Genomic DNA, 13,652 nt, shown 5'->3' with positions numbered 1-13,652 from the left:
AGCTGCAGACCAGGGACAATCCAGAAATGCTCATGAATGTCAGTTTAGAAGCTATCAAAGTTCTCAAATAAAGCAGCTTTTGAGAATGTCAATGTTTGTTGGGAATTATCTTACAAAACTAGGAAGGATTTTTGGTTTAAATATTAAAAGTTATGGTTGTTTATTGATTTTAGTAAAAAAAAATCGCAACTTTTAGGAAAATGTGCCGCGAAATCAGGCATTTTAGCTGCAACAATCACAAAAAATGCCCACAAAATCCTGGAGGGACTGATTATATCTGATGATCAAATATATTTCAAGTTTATTTATTTGAAACAAAGACTGATAACTGGTTCAGGGTTCAGTGCCGCCTGTGGTGCAGATCTGTCTGTTAACTTTATTGTTTCTGTTTTTTTTTATAAATCCTCGTCTCAGCATTTGTGAAAAATCCAAATTAAGTTTCAGATTTGTTCCCACTGGAGACGGAAGAATAAAAGTTTGTCATCTGCACAGAGAGAACGCGCGTTGGAACCGTGAGATGAAACGCTCCTCGCAGCCGACAAAATAACCTATAAAACAATAAAAAAAGTAAACAAATTCAGCCGTAATGACGACAAATGAGTTCCCAATGACTCAAATCAGATCGAACCTAAAGTGTGAAACGTTCTTTAATTTCCGAACAGCAGCAGGAAGTGGTTCCTCTTCCTGTTTCCTGTTTCCTGCCTCTCAGCTGCTTCTGTTTGTGTCTGGCAGAAAAAGCAGCATCATCATCGCAGCCGACGAGAGCACCATCAGCTGGGGCCCGTCGCCCACCTTCGGAGAGCTGGTAATCCTCTCCGCCATCTTGTTCGTTGGGACCCAGGAGGAGAAAAATAAACATTAAATGTTTTTATTTTCATTTAGGGATACGGAGACAACAAACCCAAGTCCTCCACGACTGCTCAGGAGGTGAAAACTCTGGACGGGATCTACGTGGAGCAGGTAACTGAACTCTTTTATTCATGTTCAGGGTGGGAGTTCACCTGAGGCAGGTGTGTTTGAACTAGAAGGTGTTCAACTCTTTATTAGTCATAAAGGGACAGTTCAAATCTTTTAAACGGTGGTTTTGTGGAAATTTACATCAAAGTTACAGATGTGGATAAACGTTTAGATCTGTGGTTGAAATTCTGGTCCTCAGGGGGTGTGTGTCCAACCCTGGTCCACAGGGGGCTGTCCAGTCCTGTCCTCAGGGGTGTGTGTCCAACCCTGGTCCTCAGGGATCCACCCTGCAGGGTTTACTTGTCCCTCTGCTCCGACGTACCTGATTTGAATCAATTAGTGATTAACGAGCTCCTGGAGAACATGAACCAGGCGTGTCGGAGCAGAAACCAGTGAAACCTGCAGGATGGAGGCCCCCCGGGACCTGGACGGGTCTCCAGTCCATCAGAGACACGTTTGAGGACGAGTTGCTGCTGAGCCCAACATGTCAGGGGAGAGCATGTAAACTCCTTCAGCAGGGACTCAAACCCTTCCTGCTGTGAGGCACCACTGCTCCACCGCGCAGGATTATAAACGTGTTTAATTCCCTCGACTTTAATGAATTTAAATTAAATTTCCACAGAACCTGACTTTAAAGGATCAGAACTTTCTGTAAACACAGAACTCGGGCTCGGATCAGGACCTGAAAGTTCTGTTGCTGTTCCTGCAGGTGGTGATGGGTTACTCTCACTCCCTGGCCATCGCCCGACACGACTCTCAGCCGGAGGAGGAGAAGCTGAAGAAGCTGCCGGAGTACAACCCCAGAACCATCTGACCCGTTCACCGGTGGGACGGCACCAAACATCAACTACCAGCAAACCGATTCGGACACACAAACAAAAAAATCCCAGGAAGTCTGGATGGTCCAGCTTCAAAGAACCGGCTCTGGTTCCCAGAAACAAACCAAATCTCCGTTTTCAGTTCCAACCCCGGTGAAACGTTCTCGTTCTGTCGTCTCCGTCTGAATTTGTTCGCCGTGTTTTCTGGTGCTAAAGCAGAACCCTCAGACTTTTCCCTCTGAGGGGTTTCAGAGACCAACGCTCCAAACCTGGACCCTTTTCTACGTCCACGTCCAGGTTCCGGAGGATCACTTTGTCTTCGTCCGGCGGTTTGAGCCCGATGTTACATTCCTCCTCCTCCTCCTCCTCAGACCGCCGCGGCCGTCAGCGCTCGCCTTCACTTCACTTCATTCGTTCTGAACTTCTCCAACGCTCAAAGCGGGTTCAACAAGCGGGTCAGAACTTCCAGAACCAAGAGTCTGGAGCTGATCCGATGTTTTCAGGCACGTCTTTGTTTCAAAAAAAAAAAAGGCAGCAGAGGAGTTCTGTTTGTCCTGCGTTCTGTTTTTTATGCTCACATTGTTTCTTGTTTTTTTTTTTTTTCCATTCCAATGAATAAAGATTCATGTAAAAATATCTGCATGTGTGTTTCCACCGGGTCAGGACCCGGTTTCACCGCCGAGCAGAACCGGGTTTCACTCAGACCTTCAGAAACCTGTAATTAGATATTAAATCTGTGACGTCACAGCAGAAACATTCAGGGTTTAAACAGGAAGTTGGTCTTTTCACAGCCAGAGGTCAGAGGTCAGGTTGAGTCAAATAAAACCCAGATTTCTCCTCAGTTCGCTCGCTGTGGCGACTCCTGCAGACGGGAGCGGCTGAAAACTTTTGGTTTTGGAGATTTTACCGGAGCACGTTGAAGCTCAGCGCGTTTTTAGTTTTCTGAACCGAGTTTCTATGAATCAAAACGTCAGAGTTTGAGTCTCAGCGCTGCAGGACTGACGGTTCCATCACCCGGTAGAACTTTCCAAACGGATCAGATAAAAGCCAGAAACAAGGAAGGTTCTGTCGCATAAACAAAATTTATTTAAACCTACAAAACTGATAGGAGCGGCCAATCTAATCTTCGTCCTCCTCCTCCTCCTCGTCCTGGTTGATCTGGAAATAGCGGAGCTCGTAGCTCTCCTTGGTGTTGGCGACGACGCGCAGCCAGTCACGAAGGTTGTTCTTCTTCAGGTACTTTTTGGTCAGATACTTCAGGTACCTGTAAATAAAATAAGACAGGAGTCAGAGTCTCTGCCGGGTGAACGCCAGAACAGGAAGTCTGGACTCGACACAACTTCCTGTTCCTGAATTTAACAAAACAGAAGCACCGTGTTTTTCCTTCTTCGTCCTCTAACAGAATAAAAGCAGCATAAATGTACAGAAACAGGTTGGGTTCTCCTGAGGAACGTGTTGAATAAAATCCATCCACCTCTGATCAGTCCCGGGGTGAATGCATGTCGCCTGCCAAAGATTTAAACAGAACTTTTTACATTTAAGAGATCAGAATGAGTCCCGAGGAAGACTCAGCTACGACTAAAACTGACTGACATACAGCCACCTCAGGGTGATTAGCTGCGGCGGCCATCTTGACTCCAAAAGCCATAGTCTGAGTCTCGATAAAATGTGTCCAACGCTTCAGGAGGTATTTTGCTAACAGATAAATTTGACCCCGAACACAGAAGTTCATGTTCCACTAAATCCTGGACCGGGTTTTGGTTTCCACGGCGACCAACTTCCTGCCCGGACCATCAGGATCGAGCAGTAAAATAAGTTCCTTCCACTCAGATAAAATAAACTCGACTTCCTGTCTCAGCCGGGACGTTTCTGTTAAACACCAGCATCAGCATCGTCGGCGCAAACGGGCTCCCAAACAGAGAAGGCGGAGCTTCAAACCGCCCAAAAAAACCACCACCTTCAGTAACCCGACGCAGAGCCAGAACCCCGCTCAGATCATTCAGAAGCTCAGGAGAAACTGCTCCTCACCTCTTGGAGAAGGGCACCTCGGAGGAAACGGTGATTTTGCTCTTACTCCTCTCGATGGAGACAACCCCGCCGCCCAGGTTACCGGCTTTCCCGTTCACCTTGATGCGCTCCTGCAGGAACTGCTCCTGAAAACAGAAAAACCAGGTGAACACAGAGAGAGAGCGGGAGGAAAACCGTTACAGACAAATAACGACGTTTCATCCTGAAGCTGTTTGATCTTCGGCTGATTCTTCTCTTTATGAGACAAATGTCTGAGGTGGAACAAAATTCAGGTTTTTATTTTAGAACCAGGTCTGGATCCACATCCTGACAGGATGGAGAATCTTTGGGGTTTTTGTCTTCATAAGAAAGAAAGAAAACAACTAATGATTTATTATTTTATTTAAAATGGAGCCAAACTGAAGACATTTGTTGATTTATGGACAACTAAAGACCCGATCACCTCTGTAGACCGACCTTGACCTGAGGACAACTAAAGACCCGATCCCCTCTGTGGACCAGCCTGGACCTCATGACATCTAAAAGCAAATGATCCTTAACACTAAGGGACATGGAGGACACATCAGGCTGCAGAAGGTTAGACACACAGGACCTGTCCTTTCGGGACGTGTCCATCAAGGACCTGCCAATCCAAGACCTGTTGATCCAGGACCTGTCCTTTCCTTTCAGGACCTATCCATCCAGGACCTGTCCTTTCTTTTCAGGACCTGTCCATCAAGGACCTGTCCTTCCCTTTCAGGACCTGTCCATCCCTTTCAGGACCTGTCCATCCAGGACCTTAACGGTTCCTCGGTGAATCTTTAGCTGAACTTACGAAGTTGGCAGCGTCCATGATGCCATCTTCCACAGGATGGGTGCAGTCCAGAGTGAACTTCAGGACCTGCTTCTTCTTCTTCCCACCTTTGCCGGTGTTCTGCTTCTTCTGCTGATTAAACAGGAAAAAAACACCTTCAATTAAACGGAACCAGCAGTTTATAAGAGCTGTTTCGACCCGGAAACATTTGAACCTCGGAGCCCTTTCGGGAAACCGAACACATTTAAACTCTTCAATAAAACGCAACATACATCAAGTTCGGTTCGGGTTCAGCTTTCTGCTGTTACAGAACAAATGATTAAATAAAACAAGCTGTGCGCAGCTGATTATGGACCATTTAGAAACAATTAAATGAGTCAAAACTGTTCCGTCAGGAATCAGTCCGAGTTAACAACGTGGTGACAAACTGAGCTAACAGCTAGCAGGCCGCAGCTGCGTAAAAACCAAATAAAGACCGAATCCCAGCCGAACTAGAACCTCTCACCCCGACCCGTAATGTCCGAACAAAACTGTCACTTCACACCGCTTGATTTCTCAGATTTTAATGCTGGGTAACATTTAGTTTTCAGGGGTTTATTGACAGGAGATTTTACTCACAATAGGCGCCATGGCGGAGAAGCTAGCAGAAAGGAAGAAGCAGCTGTGCGCATGCGCTGAAAGTCCGAATCACTGATCGGATCCATTCATCTGGGATCGATTCAATCACCGGGACAAATAAAGCTAAAAATTCAAATAAAAAAAGCAACAGTAACACATAAATTTACCTGAGTTAAACTGTTCTCTGCTTCTTTTATTTTATTAATGTTGAAACTTTACATATTTGTTATAAATAAAAGATTTAATTGCCTTTAAAAAGTCTGAAGACAGTTTATTATTGATTATTTAACTTTTATAATTTTCATTTTTGTATTTCTGTCAGTAAATCATGACTTAAATCTCAGTTGTTTTTACTCAGAAGCACAAAAAATTAAAAACTTTAAATTTTACCCAATTTTTAAAAAATTTCAGGCATTTTCCTGTATAAAAAAACAAACTTGTGTGTGCTGTAAGGTTTTATTCTTATTTTCTGTCATTCTCTGATTAGTGCACGGTCTAAACTTCGGGGTGAATCTGCTGGTTTGATGGTCAGCTGATCTTAAATGTCTCCTCTTGAGAATAATCTTCCTCTCTGCAGAAGGATGGACTCTAAATGACCTTAGACCCTTCACAGATTGAGGCAGCAGCAGCTGAGGTCATTGCTGATGTCTTTCCGGCCTGGCGTTGTGCTAACACACACCTGTAGCTCCACACTCTTCAGGTTAGATGTGAATAATGTTAGAAGCCGGTAAAGACAGAATCGTTTGGTTCACCTCATTCAACTGAAAGCTCCTATGATTTTTGGTTTTTGTAACTTTTAAACTTTTTAAAATAATTAAAATTTATTTACAAACATTTCCCCACAGAAAAACATTCAGATCTGCTTCAGCTGCTGGCTCTGCTTTTAGCTACCTTTAGCTCTTAGCTAGCATTCTGCTTTTTTTAAGTTTCAAATCATCAGTTTTAGTTTCTTCAGTCTCTGTGTTCAGGAAGAAAATACTATAAATTAGATTTATTTATGTAAATTTGTTCCATACAATCTGTTGCTCTCTAATCCCCGTCCTTTCCTGTTGTGTCCTCTCCTGTCTGTCCTCTGTCTCATTTTTGATTCCCAATCAACAAAAAAAAACACTTTAGAGACTTTTAAAAAACACTTTTATTTCCTACAAGTGCTGCTGAATAAATGAAGTTCTCAGCCAACAGTTCAGAGATTTTATAAAAACGTTTCTCTTTACGATGAAAATGCAGCATAATCGGACCTCTACGTGTGTGTGTGTGTGTGTGTGTGTGTGTGTGTGTGCGCGCCATGCAGCAACACTGTTTTAAATGGTTTCATTACACGTCCTCACAATGCACTTTGCAGGTTTTGCTACATGAGTTCACATTAAATCATCTCTTCGCTCTCGTTTCCCGACGGTTTGTCCTGAGTGAAAACGAACACACAAACAGCTGCTTCTTTCCTAGAGACGTCCACAGGGGGACACTTGATGTCAGCCGTGGGGCTGAAACCTCAACAAGCAACATTCTGACTGCAGGCAGCGGCAGCTAGCTGTAGCACTCCAGGTGCTTCCTGGAGACACTTCCTGCAGGAGTTTCAGGATCTCTCTGCTGAAATAATCAGGGAAAGTCAAACGGAGTCAGAGCTCTGTGATGGTTCGCCTACAGATGACCTCTGACCTCTGCAGACGACCTACAACAAACATCCAGAGGTCAGAGAGTCTCTGGAGAGCGCCGCCCGTCGTGTCCCCTCAGGCTGAGCGTCGACGTCGCCTCGTTGTCATTTTGTTGGACTGATGTCTCTGATTTCCGCTGCGTTCTCTTCAGTCTGATGTTCTTCAGGTTCTGCTGACTGTTGTTGTTCAGAGATCAGGATAACTTTATCAGCCGATAACGATTAATAACGGTTTGACAGCAGCTGTGCCGGTCGGACCGGTCGGGAGCCTTTCGGACTCAGACTTCCGTCTTTCGGAGGCGTTCCGGTTGAAACTTGGAGCTCAGAGGTTCTAACTTCTGAGTCCAGATGGGACGGACCGGACAGCATGACCCAGGTTACCAACAGGACAGGACTTTGTCCTCAAGCTCACGGACCGAGACAGACGAGTCGGAGAGTTCAGAATCCGCTCGCCGCTTCCGACGTCCCGACAGATCTTCACGGTTTCCCAGCGGTTTGCGAGAACTGCGACATCAGAAACGTCCCTGCTGGAAGTGCTACAGCTACCTGCTGACGCTGCAGTTTGCTCTTCAGTGAAGGGAACCGTACGGAGAGAATGCCGGAGGTGTCGAAGGTTCTGGGACCGGAGCCGTTTGAAGACGACGGCGATCCGCTTTGGTCTCGGTCGTGCTCAGACTAGCCGTTAGCTCATCGATCAGCGATCCACAGCAGGTAAGATATTTGCTCCTAACTGTTACACAGAAGCTCCGGTATCTCACTGGGCTGCAGGACAGAAACACGAGACAAATCAATGTTTGATTTTCTCTTCTTCTGCTGTCAGGATCATCTGGAGGTCAGTGAGACGCTGCCGGACCGAACAAATCTGTTATTAGCAGCAGGGCGTGAAAACGCGGTTTGAAATATAACAACTGTAGATTTTCTGCAGTCTAAGCTGTCCTCAGATGTCCACACGGACACTGAAACGACAGATTTCTGTCTTTAGTCTGACTGAAATCTTTGTGTTTGTGATCAGCGAGGCGCGCGGCTGCGTTTCTGGGAATCACGACGTATTTTTCTGTGTGCAGACGGTTAATCTGAGCCGAGCGCCTCGTTTATAATTTAATCTCCTGGAAACGAGGACGGGTCCCATGCAGGTGGACTGAGACGGGCTGGAGACACCGGGGACGAAAATCTGTTGCACCATTTTTTAAACATATTCGAAATTTAATTAATGCGTCTTTTGAGACGAAACTGAGAACATTTCGAGACATGTTGGAGACTCCCTCATGAACGAGTCGCAGCCCACTTAAGCCCACTTAAGCCCATTTAAGCCCACCTTAAATGACCGAATTATCCCTTTAAACTGAACCCGGTTCGTTTCAAAGCAGACGTTTAAATCCCAGCGATGCTTCGCCGGAGCTGAAGTCCTCCACAGGAGGCTCCCGGATCGTCGGCGGCCATCTTTGATTCGAGTCTGTAATCTGGCGTAACAACAGGCGGAGGGAAGACTTCGTTATCAGCGATACGACGAACTGAGATCAAAACGTCCTCCAGAACTCGCCTCCCTGGTTCTGAAGCGTCCGCGCGTCGTGATTGTTTCAGCAAACATCTGAACATCCGCTACGGTGCTACAGAAGGAACTAGACTTAAAGTTCTCACTGTTAAACAGACAGAAATATTAAAAATAAAACGCCACGTTTGTCTGAAGTTCTTCTCCGCCACAGGCTGAGACTGAAACCATCTTAGCCGAAGTTTTAGTCAAATAACGTTATGAACGTCATGCAAAACTGCAAGATCTCATGCGATCCGTCAGTTTTATATCAGCCTCAGCGACTACCAGGTTTGAGCTGACTGAGTTATGGTCATGTATGTGTTTGTGGCAGCCATCTTGAAATGGGTTGACGGACGATGGAGACTTTCATTGAAACCAGTCCAGTGGTTCATGAGACATTTTGCTAACAGACAAACAAACAAACTCACTTCATGTTTTTGACTCTTGTGGATTTTCTGTGAAACGTTTTTCTTTTTTTAGTCAAACTTTTTGTGAAGGTGTGAAACGCGGTGATGTTCCTTGAACCTGGCAGAAGACGAGAGGAGCGCTCGGCATGCAGACGGGACCAGGAGACACCAGCAGAGCTCTTCGGCTCTTTAACCAGATTTTTGGAAGTTGGTAGAAAAACAGCCAGCAGTCCAGCTGCCTGCCGCCATCGGAGCTGCAGCCTGTCACCTCCGGGGGGCGCCGCCGGGTCCTTCGAGTCCGTCCCGTCCGGCTCCTGGGACTAGTTGACCCGGATCCCGGAGATGAAGGGCAGCCCGGTGGGAACCTTCCTCTTGTACTCCACGTAGTCCTCGGCGAAGAAGTGGATCAGGGAGAGCTCCTCCTCCTCGATCCGCTCCCGGAAGAACCGCCAGCTGGCTATCGTGTAGCCCAGGATGCAGACGGGGTTACATAGCATGATCTGCAGGGGCCGTCAGAGCCGTCAGCAAACAACAACAACAACAACAACAACAACGTGAAGGTCCACGGGCTCACCTGAGTCCCTATGCTCCAGTAGAACCAGCCCACGTAGGACGGGTGTCTGAAGAAGGCGTAGACGCCGCTGGTGACCAGAACGTGGCTCTGGGCCTTCTCGTTCTGGACGATGTGGTTGAAGTTGGAGCCGGCCGTCAACATGGCCGACTTCCTCAGGCCCTCGCCGCACAGCACCATGAGCAGACCGACCACACTCAGCCAGTTGGACTGTTTCAGCTCTGTGGGGGGGACAGGTGGATCAGAAGAACCAAACAAATCAAACTCAGAGGAGCGTTTTTAACAACCTTGGACCCAGATCTGACCTGGAACCGTGAGCTTCTCCACGGTGAACTCGATCCACGACGACACGGCGGCCAGCGTGTACTCCACGCTGTGGTTCAGCAGGAAGGAGTCCAGCGACAGGCTGCGCGGGTTGATGACGGCCGTCACCAGGTACTCGGAGTAATGGAAGAACGACAGGGAGCACATGTACCTGCAGGAGGGACACGAAGGACGAAACTGAAACACCGCAGACACTAAGGCCCCTTTTTTTTTTTTTTTGCTCTAATTCAGAAGTCCGGCTCTACTCTACTCGGCTCGGCTCGATACAGAACGCATCGCGTTCACACCGGCCAGGTTGGTTGGTAGCAGAGGAACGCCTCCTCGTGTTGGGGGGGGGTGGGGCTGAAACTTGGCGCAAGTTGTGTAAACAATGAAAGCGCTACGGACAACGTTGGCCCTGTGTTGTTGCTGTTTTTTAAACTTCTGGAGATTCTCCTGAGACTTCAGGAAGAGAGGCGCAGTGGAAGAAACGCTCTGGATGCTGCGATTGTTGCGCGGAGTAGGACAGCTGTTATCCGCCGGAGATTTCAGGCTTTACAGGCCTTCAGCTGGGGGACAGACAGCAGAAACGCTGCAGGGTAAGCTAACGCTGTTGTTTATATTACTGCCTTCGCTCTTTATGTTTGCATCTGGCCACACCCACGACCAATGAGTGAACAGGAGCTAAGCTTGCGCCGCCCACGAAGCAGGGCCGGCCCAGCTGGCCCAACTCCGAAGCAGGGCCGGCCTCGAAAAAATGCAGATGTAAACGCGCGCAAAGCGAGCCGAGTAGAGTGGAGCCGGGATCTTTAGAGCCCGTGGAAAAGGGGCATAAGGCTCCATCTGTGACGAGTCAGGAAGAGCTACGAACCAGCCGAAGTGCGTCCACGTGGTTTCAGAGAAGCTGATGATTAATCCGCAGCCGAAGGTAACTCCCAGGAAGCAGGCCCTCACCGCCACCTGAAACGGGTCAGAACCCGGGAACACAGAACCGTGTTAATCAAACTTCCTGTGTTGAACACTTCTAAACATCTGAACTATCCCTTTAGGGTCCGGTTAAAGATGTCTGATAAACCAGATATAAAACCTACAGATAATTATTCTTCTTCTCAATAATAAGCTGAGATAAAGATGTTTTCCTCGCCTTCAGGGTTATAATCTGTTCACTGTCGCCCGCCGCCATGACAGGCGGGGAATCATGTCGTTTCCCTGTCTGTTAGCAAAATATCTCCTGACCCAAAACTCTCAGAAAATAACTGCGACTCGGTCAGTTTTACAGCTAAAACCTGGCGTGGTAGTAGCTGAGAGTCCCCCTCAGCACAGTCTGAGGGTCGACCGATCGCTGCTTTTATTTTAGTTCAGGAAGAATCAGAATGTGAGGCAAAATGTTCAGAAAAAACAAATATATATAAACTGTTTAATTCAGGAAACTGATGTTTCAAATTTAATCAAACTGAGTCATCAAAGCTGACAAAATATTAAAAACTTTGAGCTTCATTTTTGTTAAATGTCACTTTTGGAGCTGAGAGATTCAGACAGAAGGGACTTCTCGTGTCTAAAGAGCTTAATCTGATTTAAGTTTCTATCTTTAGGACATCATCTGCCTCTGTGCTCTTTAACAGGATTAACCCAGTAAAACAGGAAGCTGGGAGGATTTGAGGAAGCAGCATTTAAAGTTTCTTCTCTGACTGAAGCTGAAGGAAATAAAGCAGCTTCCTGTCTGCCTTACCTTGTAGAGAGGTCCTCTGTAGATGATCAGCAAAAGGCCGTTAATAACTGCCACGTAAACGCAAACCGCGATTTTCCCGGGAGTTTCCGTCAGATAATCGAAGACCCAGTCCAAATGTCCGAACCAGGTTCTGATGAGCGGGATCAAAACCACGCAGAGCCCCAAAACAAACCCTTTTACACTTACTCTGCCTTCTAACACCAACTTACTGCCAGCCATGATGGAAATCCCGTCAGTTCCCGAACCAACTCTCGCGAGATTTCGTTTATGAGACTGGGCGTCCGCTGCGTTCAAGGTCCCTCGGAAATCTCATTAGCTTTCGATCCTTCGTGTTGTTCCAACAGCGGACATACGGTTTTAGGGGTTAAAGCTTTTATTTTATTTATGTATGGGTCGTCATTTTTATTTAATTATGTTTACATAAGGTGGCATTTACTGTGATAAAAAAAGAAGGGGAAAAGGAGAAGAATGTACACAAAAATGTGTTTTTATTAGCAAATCTGTTACCGAATAAAGTTATTTTATGCTGCTGAGTCAGCTTGTAAAGGTAATGATTATGTTCAATGATTATCTTCATGCTATAAATATCTGCAGCCTAATCTAAACTACTTGTTCCCATTTTCTGAGTTAAATTTGTTCTGTCCACATAAAATTATTATTATTCAAGTTTAGGAGCAACAAAAAAAAGAAAAACTTTGAAAGACCTTTAAAACTCCTGGAAGTGTGAATCAAAATCACTTTATAAAATTATAAAGGTTTAGCTGCTTGTGAACAAAATCTAAAGAAATCAGGAGCAATATTTGCTTCTTTTATCCAGTAACGATACTTTCCTGATTTACAGTTAATATATGATAAATATCATCAGATGTCTAATAATCAACACATAAAAAGGTTTCAGAAAATAAAGAATTAGAAGAGTTTGTGTTTAAGATGTAAAGTTAAAGTAAACAGAAAAGACTGCTGTGGAAAATATCTTTTGATTGGTAGTTTGGTTTTATTGCCTTATTTGTGGACAGAAAGCTTAAAATTCCAGTTGTCTCTGAATGCAACATTAACTCAGATTATAGAAACCAGTGAAACACTCCTAAAAGTTTAAGTTTTTAACGTTTTAAAGTGGTTATATTGTCTGGATTGGAGACAGAACAGGAAGTGTCAGAGCTGAAGACGTTGAGGTTCTCCTTGGGAGGGACGAGGATGGACAGGATCAGGAATGAGGACATCAGAGGTCCAGCACAGGTGGAAGGACTGGGAGACAAAGTTAGAGACGGTTTGGACATGTCCAGAGGAGGGACAGAAGGATGTTAGAGACAAAGAGGACAGATATGGATGCAGTTAGAGAGGACATGGAGGACAGAGTTAGATGGAGGACTTGCTGTGGAGACCCCCGATTAAAAACTGAATGCAGAATAATTTTTAACCAGCTTAACTTTTAAATGAGATTAAAAGAAAACTTCAGGAGTTACAAATTTATAAAAACATTTTATTTCTCCTCGTTGTGACTTTACTTCATCCATAAATACCATAAAGTCCTTTAAAAGCAGACTGAGCTTCCTGCAGTTCTCACCAGGATTTGTTTAATTACAAATATTTGTAAAAAATATAGAATATATAGAAGATCAGCAGTTTTATTTCTCCAAACTTGTTTTTGAACTAAACTGGAAGAGAAAAAATAAAAGTGTCTGACGTGATATTCTTGATCATTTCTGTGATTTTCCTCCTGATTCAACCAGAAGGAGATGAAATGTTTCCAGTTTGGTGGATTTATTTGATCTGAAAACTTCCGTCTTCCGTTCAGAAAAGCTCAACTTGAGACGTCTGAACTCTGTCCATCCGTCCAGCGTTACATGATCACCCGCCGTCAGATCAAACCTTCTTTTGGTTTCTGAAGAAAAAACTGGAAATCTTGCTTTGAGCTGCCGGAGGAGGAGACCGAGGAGCTGAAAGATCAACGAGAAAATGTTCAATAAATTCGAGGCGCCATCTTTGATTTAAGCTGAAAAATTAAATCAGAGATTTTTAAAGATCAAACAGAAATCTGACTTCTGTAGGAATCTAACAGACTCTTATTTTGAAAAGTACGGGTATTCATTTTCACTAACGAGCTCCAAACAGGACCGGGTTTAGAGCTCCAACAGGACCGGGTTTAGAGCTCCAACAGGACCGGGTTTAGAGCTCCAACAGGACCGGGTTTAGAGCTCCAACAGAACCAGGTTTAGAGCTCCAACAGGACCTGGTTTAGAGCTCCA

General features: G+C 45.4%; 4 protein-coding genes across 7 annotated transcripts in view; 1 reads left to right on the top strand and 3 right to left on the bottom strand.

Moving 5' to 3' along the window:
- Positions 1-2,325, top strand: part of rcc2 (regulator of chromosome condensation 2) — a 9,550-nt gene extending 7,225 nt beyond the window's left edge. Inside the window, exons 11-13 of the mRNA XM_017440984.3 lie at positions 733-805; positions 883-960; positions 1,667-2,325. Of these exons, the coding sequence (XP_017296473.1) occupies positions 733-805; positions 883-960; positions 1,667-1,771 (256 nt within the window). The 3' untranslated portion in view covers positions 1,772-2,325. The remainder of the gene's footprint in view (positions 1-732; positions 806-882; positions 961-1,666) is intronic.
- Positions 2,326-2,838: 513 nt separating this feature from the next.
- On the bottom strand, positions 2,839-5,309 carry LOC108250885 (60S ribosomal protein L22). 2 transcript variants are annotated; one of them, XM_017440974.3, is made up of 4 exons: positions 5,215-5,309; positions 4,618-4,728; positions 3,804-3,928; positions 2,839-3,039 (listed from the first exon to the last, which is right to left on the bottom strand). In XM_017440974.3, exons 1-4 carry the CDS (start codon positions 5,224-5,226, stop codon positions 2,895-2,897), a joined length of 393 nt encoding a protein of 130 aa, XP_017296463.1. In that variant the 5' UTR covers positions 5,227-5,309; the 3' UTR covers positions 2,839-2,894. The 2 variants fall into 2 exon arrangements, with proteins under 2 accessions (XP_017296463.1, XP_017296464.1); XM_017440975.3 differs by having other exon boundaries at positions 4,618-4,725; positions 5,215-5,251.
- Positions 5,310-6,331: 1,022 nt separating this feature from the next.
- Positions 6,332-11,655, bottom strand: icmt (isoprenylcysteine carboxyl methyltransferase). The gene is made up of 5 exons (XM_017440983.3): positions 11,407-11,655; positions 10,549-10,637; positions 9,680-9,849; positions 9,378-9,595; positions 6,332-9,303 (listed from the first exon to the last, which is right to left on the bottom strand). The coding sequence occupies exons 1-5, from the start codon at positions 11,623-11,625 to the stop codon at positions 9,124-9,126; spliced, it is 876 nt and encodes a 291-aa protein (XP_017296472.1). The 5' UTR covers positions 11,626-11,655; the 3' UTR covers positions 6,332-9,123.
- Positions 11,656-12,865: 1,210 nt separating this feature from the next.
- The window catches only part of rtel1 (regulator of telomere elongation helicase 1), a 21,550-nt gene continuing 20,763 nt past the window's right edge, over positions 12,866-13,652 (bottom strand). For all 3 annotated transcript variants that reach the window (XM_017440982.3, XM_037977023.1, XM_025002765.2), the window contains one exon: positions 12,866-13,343. In XM_017440982.3, the coding sequence (XP_017296471.1) occupies positions 13,270-13,343 (74 nt within the window). In that variant the 3' untranslated portion in view covers positions 12,866-13,269. The remainder of the gene's footprint in view (positions 13,344-13,652) is intronic.

This window comes from Kryptolebias marmoratus, linkage group LG8 (genome assembly GCF_001649575.2).
Source record: "Kryptolebias marmoratus isolate JLee-2015 linkage group LG8, ASM164957v2, whole genome shotgun sequence".
NCBI lineage: Eukaryota > Metazoa > Chordata > Actinopteri > Cyprinodontiformes > Rivulidae > Kryptolebias > Kryptolebias marmoratus.
Note: the sequence above shows the minus strand (reverse complement) of the source record. Positions and strands in the feature narration are given on the sequence as shown.

Bases quoted from the DNA above. Each gene is read 5' to 3' on its own strand.
- icmt (XM_017440983.3), bottom strand. From the start codon at position 11,625: ATGGCTGGCAGTAAGTTGGTGTTAGAAGGCAGAGTAAGTGTAAAAGGG. The intron at 9,850-10,548 runs GTTCGTAGCTCT...TCCCTCCTGCAG, and splicing joins ACGTGGACGCACTTCGGCTG to GTACATGTGCTCCCTGTCGT. The intron at 9,596-9,679 runs GTCAGATCTGGG...TCCCCCCCACAG, and splicing joins GGAGAAGCTCACGGTTCCAG to AGCTGAAACAGTCCAACTGG.
- LOC108250885 (XM_017440974.3), bottom strand. The intron at 3,929-4,617 runs GTAAGTTCAGCT...TTCTGTTTTCAG, and splicing joins TCATGGACGCTGCCAACTTC to GAGCAGTTCCTGCAGGAGCG. The intron at 3,040-3,803 runs GTGAGGAGCAGT...TTTTATTTACAG, and splicing joins GAGGTGCCCTTCTCCAAGAG to GTACCTGAAGTATCTGACCA.